The sequence below is a fragment of the Nicotiana sylvestris genome, chromosome 1, assembly GCF_000393655.2.
Source record: "Nicotiana sylvestris chromosome 1, ASM39365v2, whole genome shotgun sequence".
In the NCBI taxonomy this organism is placed as follows: domain Eukaryota; kingdom Viridiplantae; phylum Streptophyta; class Magnoliopsida; order Solanales; family Solanaceae; genus Nicotiana; species Nicotiana sylvestris.
Window position 1 is genome coordinate 96021616 of NC_091057.1, and position 9725 is coordinate 96031340.

The 9725-nt window shown below is 38.6% G+C and overlaps 1 protein-coding gene across 1 annotated transcript; it reads right to left on the reverse strand.

The window, feature by feature from the left end:
* Nucleotides 1-1183: 1183 nt before the first annotated feature.
* LOC104212215 (uncharacterized) lies at nt 1184-2564 on the reverse strand. Its single transcript, XM_009761431.2, has one exon. It carries the CDS (start codon nt 2365-2367, stop codon nt 1360-1362), a length of 1008 nt encoding a protein of 335 aa, XP_009759733.1. The 5' UTR covers nt 2368-2564; the 3' UTR covers nt 1184-1359.
* Nucleotides 2565-9725: the final 7161 nt, after the last annotated feature.

Genomic DNA, 9725 nt, shown 5'->3' on the forward strand with positions numbered 1-9725 from the left:
CTGCTTATTTGATTGAAAACTGTTTGCTATCATCATGTTTTGGGCTGAATGCCATATTTGGGCCTCGTGCCAACTGTTTTGGACCCTTAGGGGATTTTTACTGCTTTTTCCTCACTGTTTTGATTTTTATATTTGTACTCAGTCATGTTATATTCTAGTGTTTTCATAACTCATCCATGTTTACTCTGTTTTAATACTTTAAATGATATTTTGGGCTGAGCATCATATTTTATTGTGCCGAGTGGCTTTTAGAGATTTTTGAATGAGTAAGGCCTTACCTATGTTTTGAGAATACTTTTGGGTCGGGCTGCACGCCACAGTTGTGATACACTGATTTATTATTATGAGGCCTAGGGCCTGAGTTGTACACCACAAGGTGGCTTGATATGAGGCCGATAGCCTATTGAATATGCCACGAGGTTGCTTGATATTGCGCTTGGGCCGTAAGGGGCCCCTCCCGGAGTCTGTACACCCCTAGTGAGCGCGGATACCCTGAGTGAGTGATATATTCATTATGCCACAAGATGATTTGTTATTGCGCTTGGGCCGTAAGGGTGCCCTCCCGGAGTTTGTACACCCCTAGTGAGCACGGGTACCTAGTATGAGATTCGATATAGCCCGAGGGGCTGATGTTGTTCCATCCTCATTTCATCGGCACGACCACGACTAAAGGTAAAATAGGCTTGGGATTTCTAAGACCAAAAAATATTTGGCCTTTTAAACATGATAGAGCATAACGATAGAAATCAATATTTACATAGTAGTAATACCTGTGATCCTTCTCAAATTCTCTATGTCAAAAGAAATTGCCGACAAGAAGCAGTATATTTCACCAACGCCTTATTCAAAATCACGTGTAACAAAGTAGACAAACATTCAGCGCAAATCAAGATTAAGGGAATAAAGAACCCCCTGCAGCAAACCCCAAGTTTAACATACCCAAAGATTTCATCTACTTGAGTTAAGCAGAAAGAAGTTATAGTAGGCATAAAGAGTACATTCACGTCTACAAAGCATTTCATATTCACAAAGAGAAAAAAACGGGGAGTGGGTATAATATTGACTGCTGCTTCCGCTGCTCGAACCCCCAATCTATAGGTCAACGAACACAATTTACACAATTTTACTGTTGCTTCCCTTCAGGCTATAGTTATGATTAATCAAATGATGAATAAACTTAAAATGAAAGAACACAAACAAAACTCTCAATTTAAGCTATATACACGGATAGTGTCTCATTATACAAATTTTACTTCTTCTTCATTTCATTACAAAACACATAAGATTAAAGATGCAAGAAAAAGAAGTGCTGAAACTTATTAAATATGCTCTATCTCAACACCATGACAAACTCATAAATCAAGCAGTTTCTCCACCTTTCATCTCCACCTCCAAGCTATCATCAATTTGCATGTTCCCTTTGAGAGGCTCATAATACTCACCCAAATACCCACCAAGATGACTATACAAAGCACTCTTATCAATCCTTTCATTATGATAACTCTTACACACATAGTAAAACAAGCTTTGAACCAAAAGCCCCACCAAAATCACAACCACAAGAACACCAATCAAGATCCCTCCAATCAAAATCCTAGCAAATAGACTGTAACCAGCCTCATGTTCCTCATGTGCACCACCATCTACAACAATTGCACTAAAACCACTGCTAATTAGACCAAAAATCACCAAATACCCTAAAACCATTACAGCTGCAATCCTCATCTTTCCCTTTAATAATTCATAACTTTTCTTTAAAGCAGTAACCCCTTGGATTGGTTCAAGAACAGTAACAACACTAGCAAGATGCCATAAGGCACTTAAATAAACATGCACTATGAGGAACAAAACAGAGAGCACAAAAACAGAGATGAGAAACAGAGTTACACTGTTCTTGCTCTCAAAGACAATTAACATGAGCACAATGAAAAAGGACAAAACAGCGTTGTAAACAAGCATAGAGAGTAAAACCCATATGAAAGTTATGAACAGACGTCGTAAGATGCTAGGAATAGCAGTGATTATAGAGGAGAAAGATACTTGCTTTGAAGTGTAAAGTGAGGCGACAGTGAAAACAACAGCAGCAGTTGAAAGGAGAGAAAAAGCCAAGAGGAAAACCAAGTAGCAGAATTGGAAGAAGAGGAGTTTGGTCCATTGAGAAGCGTGAGAGGATTTTGGGTTTTCATGGAGCTGATCAAGAATTGGATGAGAGAAAAGGGAATGAGCCAAGATAGCAAAAGAGAGCGGCAAGATTAAGCTGAGAGTAATACGGTAAAAAGTTTGTGGAGATCTCTTTGGTATGGCAATTGATTCCTTCAAAATTGATGGTAAGCTTAAGTGTTGAAGCTCTTCTGGTGGCAGATCCATAGTTTTCTTGGTTCAAAATTGGATTTTTTTTTGTTCAGAGAAGAAAGATTGGAAACAGTGTGGTAGGTGCAAGAGATGGTGTCTGGGGTTATCTGAGGTGAGAGAGCAAAGACAAGAATTATTAGAGTAATGAATTTGGCCCCCAGTGGTCATCTACCCAAAGCTAGAAAACAAGAATTACCATAAATTATTTGCATGTATCAAGGACGACAATACTTTTCGGAGCTAACACAAGTCCTTGGATGACTTCACGTGGAACACCTTTTTTCTTTTTTCTATATTGTCGTCGGGTGATTTTTAAACATTGGTATGGAATTGAAGAAATAATATCCCTCAAAGGTCTGGTAAGATGAGTTAGATAAAATAATGCATGTATTAATTTTATGTATTAATAATATTATGTTTAGTAGATATTTTGAATCTATACATTAATTATGCAAGTATTAGTTATATATTTTATTTGGTATTATTCTATGCATAACTAATGCATAGAAAATCATGATATTAGCAATGCAATGGGTTTTAGTGTATGCATTAGCTTAGTTAAAGACAAAATTATCCTTCAAAATTTATGCTTGATTAAAATATGTTAGTTATTATATTAAATGCAAGTTTAAAATAATCCAAGTAGTGAGAAATAAAATTATAGCTCTAGTAAATAAATAAATACTTAACATATTCCTTTTTTATAAATAAATATTTAGTTCTATATTACAATATATGTAGACAAATCAAATAATTTTTTTAAAACTATTTCATATAAAAACATTTCTCAAAATATGTCTCTTTTAAAAAGTTAGAGTGATGGACTGGTTTTGAGGGTATTTTTGTAAACACGTAATTCTTTTAGAAATTGTGTAATGTTTTAATACATCAAACCAAATAATGGATAAGAAATATGTCAGCATAATTAATACCAACATTACTAATACACCATATTCAACATTATTCTTATGCACCCTACCAAACGATTCCTTGGTGTGTTAAGTTAATTTTTGGCCCGAGGTGGATCGTTAATTTCGGTAAAAATTTTAAATGTATATATATTGAAATGAGTCATATATTTTATTTGAAATTTTTAAGATCAAAAGTCCGATAAGAGTATTAGTTGAACAGTTGTTTATGTGTACTCACCATCTTTAAATCCTGAGTCTGCTTATATTTTTGGCCATCAAAATTCAAAACTATGAGAAATAATTTTTGCTTTAATCACACTCTTTTAGTTTGTCATTTAGAGGAGGAAATCTTATGAGTTAGTATGTGATAATTTTCCTGTTCTAAAACGATGGTGAGTCATGCCTTTGTTCATCTATCTTACTCGTTCTTACACTTACTTGGCTAGTTGTCATCAGGAGATGGCATCTGGCTTGATCCTTCATTGAGCTTGCCAGCCACGTGTATGTTGAGTTCCTCGTAGCCCACATATTAAAAAAAGCTATAAAGGACGTAAATAAATACTACTAGTACTAGATCTTTTTTGTCTCTTGTTATTCATTTTTTTCATCAGTAATTATATAAAACAGTAAATATAATTTAAAGAAGTTAAGTGACTTGAAAGTTAAAGATCATGCATAAAAAAGAATGCTAAAAGCAAATTAATAAATTAGTTAATAAAATATTACCTCAAAAAATAGTAATAATTAATTTGTACACGATTTATAAGATACGTGGTTTAATTCAATACGAATAATTAAATATAACAGATAGGTGAATTAAAAACAAAATAAACAATCAAACCAATCACAATGTAATGACCAAGCCTGATCTTAGATTAAACAGTGGAGCTCGTCTTCGATCGAACTCTCGATACAAGCTCAGTCGCGCGTGCAGAAAAGAACAAGTGAGTAATGCCTTGAACAATAGCTAGAAGACAGAAGTAAACTTTTATTGGATTGAATTGCGTGTTACAATATGTCAGACTAAAGAAAAAATTTCTCTTTATATAGTAGGAGAATTTCAGTCCTAATAAAAGTCTAAAAAAGGTAAAATTCTCGTTCTCCCGGTAATTGTTGAACTATAATTGATACTAAACGGAATCGCGCCGTAAAATTCGGTTGAGGGCAAATATTACATCCCCCTATTCGTTATGCATAACCGTTCACCGCGTCTTTCGAGGTCCAGAAGCCGTACTTGATCCGGGGTACATCGCCTTGTCGTGTCCGATCTCAGATACATCATTTGTTCTTCCTAGGTCTCGATACGAGGAGTTCCTGGCCTCAGTTATAATCGTGTCGAGCCATGCTCCCCCTTTGTTCTCTCATCAGAAAATCGGGGAAAATTCTACCCTCGATTTTATTTGTATGCAGATAGTCCCCTCGTTTTCCGGAGAGCAAGTTTATCGAAGCGACGGGAAGCGATAAATTAACCTTGGATCCTTCTTTTATACGTTACAACCGAGTTGACGGGTCAGCGAAACGTCCCATCAGTTGTGTCGTTCAGATTTCAGACACGTGTCAGTCACCGATTGACTATTCTCGAATACAAAACATCACTCACTAATTACCCCTTTCCTCCATAAAGCTCCTACCCCTTTTTCACTTTTTTACTTTTCGATTGCAAAGCTATTTCATTTATCCTCAAATTCTCTACTTAACTCTAACCCCTTCAAATCTTCATACGTTGCTTTCCAAATCTTCATATCTTCATCTTCAAACCTTCAAACAGACCTTTATTTTCATCCTCATCTTCAAATCTTCATCCTCAACATTAGACCTTCATATTTTTCTTCAAACCTTCATATTTTCTAGAATGCAATGGCAAAAACTTTCAAATACATGCCTCAACAAACTGCCCCTTCAACTTCCAATCCGGGCACGGATATCGAGGTGACCGTTCCTGATGTCGTCTCAGAGCCTCCTTTGAAGAGTTTCATTTTTGGGGCTTGTTCTATCAAAAACGACTTCAAAGTCGAGAAGGCTTCCAGTAAGAAAGATCGAGGCGAGGATTATAAAGATAAATATCCTCTATTACCGGGTGGACTGCAACTGGGAGGGCAAAGATGTGGTTGTCCCTGGGCCCAACTAGGATACTACTACCCACGTGGAGGGGTATCTAAGTGTTTACACTTACCCCTTCATGCTTGACTAGGTGGACCCTGTAATTCTTAGCTTCTGCAAGAGGTACGAGGTCTGCCTTGGGAAAATTCACCCATCCCTTTGGAGGATCATAATCCTCCTCTGTTATTTCGTCAACAACACCTAAGCACCTCGATGTACCCTCTACCACCTGCTTCGTCTCTACAGCCCCCGAGTTTTTCGAAGGGGGGGGGGTTGATCAAGCATGTCCTATGAAAAGAGGAACTTGGCCCATAAGTCCTCTTTTCTCCCTTAGTATTTTCGTGTTTTCTTCGCTCTTTTTCTAACAGCTCGTGCCTATCGTTATGCAACGGTCGTACAAGTTCCCAATGCAGTCCCCTGCTTTAAGGAGTGGATCAAGGGGATCTGCAAACATATGTCATACTTTGAGCGCGGATGGCGCAGTCTTTCAAAGGGCAGGTGGGAGGCTCGTTCCCATGGTGAGTCTTCCTCTTTAACAATTACATTTACGTATTTAGCTTTTATTTTGTCTAAGTCTTTTCCCTTTTCACACGTTTACCCAAGACCACTGAGCTTTAGCCATTGGACGGGGATGCGGCTTCGCCCTTGCTCGTTGAACCCTTTGCTCCGTGATCGTGGCCAACCCTGTACTACTATTGAGTAGCGAGAGAGGTCGAAGTAGCTTTTACCCGATTAAGGTTGGGATCGATTTTCTCAGGGAACTAGCTGTAAGCACGTGATTTTTGCTTCACGGACAATCACTCCAAAAGAAAACAAAAATAGTGACAAATGACCTCGCTGTACAATTTTTCGATTTTCCGTGACAGGTGCTGGTAGTCCTTTGTGTTTCTATCCATTTTTGTTTTCATTGAATCTTATCAAACAAAAATACAAAATAAGTATGTCGTGTGTAATCGGGCCGTAATTCGGTTTTTAAAAGAAAATTCACAAAAATATGCAGCTTTTGTTCTAGGCTGTGATTTAACCATTTTTAAAAAAAAAATTAATATGTGTGTGATAATTGGTTAGGTGTTGATTAATGGGTGTTTAAAATTCATTTTAATTTAGTTGTATTTTAAAATCAGAAAAAAAAAAGTGAAGAAATCGGATTGGGCCCCAAATAAGGCCCAAAGCCAATGCAAGACCCAGTCCAAGCCAGGCCTGCCCAAGTACGGACCCCAAACGACGTCGTATCAGTATCCCTATTGGAACCGTTGATCTGATTCAAACGGACGGTCTTGATCAGACTGCTCATTTACCCAAACGACGCCGTTTCAGGCAAGATGATCTAAGCCGTCCAACCCCATTGATCCAACGGATACAGGCCCTCCTCTAAACCCGTTAACATGACCCGGTCCATGCCCCTTACCCGGTCTCACCCACCATCACACCCAAACGACACCGTCTTGCCTAAGTGAATAGATCCTGGCCATAGATCTCACTTGATCCAACGGCCAGGATCTAAACCCTCAATACATATATAAACTCTCCATCACACCCCACGCCCCCAAACCAAACCCCACCTTCCCCACCGTACACCATCGTCCCAAACACAACCCCTTCCCGTTCCAAACCCTATCTGCCCCCATGCACTCTGACCACCTCCTTAACACCCTAGGACCACCTCACTGCCCTGAACATGGATCTGATATCCTTGTGCTTCGAATCAGTCCCTAGTTTCTCGAATCTTCATTTGAAGATTCGAGTCGAACTCTGACCTACACCAAACCTCACCATATTCGTACCAGACACTCCCCTGACCTCCCTCGTGACCAAACCAAGCTTGGTTTGATCCGAATCTACCCACAAATCCTCAAACCCCGAATCTGAAGATTCGAACCTTAGAACACAAGAACCTGAGGAATCCGACCTGCTTCATAGAGGGTTTGGGGTCTAATAGACTTCAATCAGGGTGTTCTCGAGAACACCCCGGTTAAAGTTTGTTTGGCCTCAAATGGTCAAATCTAATTCGGACTTGGGTCGGCTTGGTTTGAACATTTTTAGTAAGTTTTCCTTTTTTGTTTCTGTTTTATTTGAACACCAATTGAGTTTGTTAGCATGTTCTGTTATGATTGTTTGGTATTTCTGGTATTTTTCATTCCGATTTCTTCCGTCTTTGTAAGGCCTTTTATTTGGCCGAATATTTTCTATTTATGTTTGCATACGTTCCGTGATATACATGCTCGATTAGATTAGTCGTCGCATAGATAACTCATATAGCCCCCAGTGTCGTGCAAAGTTGTCTGAAGCCATTTGGGACCCTGTTTGTGTTGTTTATTTAATCGACTGATTAGTCCTTGTTATAATTAGTATAGTCGACTTGATAAACGTCGTCGATTAGTTTCCTAGGATTGAATGTTCAAATATGCTAATGCGTACAACTTCACATGATTGAACGAACCTGTATTGTTAATTGGATGTTTGACATTATCTGTGAATATTAGTTTGTAACTGCTTTGTCAACAATTAAAAAAAAATCAGGCTAGGGCAGTCTTGAATTTGAACTTTCAGAAGTTCAAAAGGCCCTGATGCTGCAATGGTTTAGGACAGTAATAATCAGGGCTTAACAAGGGTAGTTTGGGTGTTGAAAAGAACAGAAATGAATAGTTTAAATGAGCTGACAAATAGGGTACTGGATTAGGATTAAAATAAGGTAATAGTGGGGAGCCAAACTTGTTGGCATGAGGCTGATTGAATAAAAAAGGGGTGCCCATGTTGTTGGGCAGAAAATACAGGCTAAAAGCCTGTCGAATGGATGGGTATGGGGAATATTTTGATTAGTTTAGAAAAGGAAGTTATGGGCAGGAAAGAGGGGAGGGGTTCAAGGCAGCTGAGTGCTTGCCATTTCTGCCTATAAATAGAGTTGTTGCAAAACTTAAAAGGGGCTGGACATTTTTTAGTCTTCAGAGAAAACAAGAAACATAAAGTCTCAGAATTTTGTAACCAAACCCCGTCTGAAAAACTACATAAGAGTTCAAGTTGGTCAAGCTGTCTTGGCCAATTGCTGTTGGTTGCCTGTTGAGCTGCTTGTGATTGTTGAACTGCTGGTGTTGTTACATTGAATACTCTGTTGTTTCTGCTGGTTCATTACTCTTTTTCTGGAATTTGTCTGTCTGATGCTCGATCACCTGTGGGCTACATAGTTGTTGCTGGTTGTGTTGCTGTGTTGTTGCTATTTGTTGTTCCTGTTGGTTGCTTGCTGCTGATACTCTTTCTCTTCCTCTTCTTATTGTGCAAACATCCAGGTACACGACTAATACTGTCAATGTAACTTGAAGTTGAGTATGAATGCAAAAAGAGAAGAATTGAAGATTGTTTATTTTAAGCATAGACTGTTATATTGAATATCATGTAATGCACAATAGTTTACATTTTTGTTTGGATACTGAAGGTAACTTGCACGCCTAGTAGATATCAATGTATGGTGATTGAATGTTAGTTGTATATATATGCTGTTAGGTAAAAAATATTCCCAATGTAGTAGGTTGTATCCTAGACTTAGTTTAATTGTGTAACATATTCTTTAATACATGCCAAGCATGAAACTATCCATTACTAGTTAAGTTCATCTCCTTTTGATAAACTGCTTTGTTATAATTATTGATAAGCCACACCTTTAGAACAAAGAACATAAGTTTACGGTCTCAACCTCATGGGGGTCGAGCCCAGGTCGAAACAGACCAAGCAGGCCCGCATCGGATAAACAATGGCCCAGGTCTGGCCCATCTCGCATGAGCTGGATTTGGGCCCATAATGTTCGATCACCTGTCCGTGCGCGTAGCCACATTTTCCTATTCTGTAAAAGCATTTTGAATCCTGCTATAAATAACCTGCAAGCATGTAATTAACTAGGACTATCTTTGTTTTCAGTTAGTAGAGACAAACGCGACAAGAAACGTAGTTGCTATAGGATATCCTTTTAAAATAAGGACGAGATGAGCCTCGACAAATAAAAACGCACAAGCTGCGGGGCCCTCGTTAAATGTATATATCGAAGCATTCAGTTTCCAAGGCAGGTCGTTTAGCAAATCTCACGACTCTCCCGGAATAATAACGCGATAGTCTCTTTTAAGCGCGCATCTAATAATCTTATCTCCCTAAACTCGGGTGCACATTTATGTGACCCAAATCTAAATCTCGACGGAGTCGAAATATGTCTCTAGTCACGGGCACATTGATTGTGACGTGGCCCGAGATGCATTTTCATGACGTTGTAAATTCCTTTTAATAACAAAGTGAGACGAGCCTCGACAAACAAGAAATGTAGAAGCTGCGGGGCCCTCTAGATGTATATATATTAAAATACTTAGAATTCGGGACAGG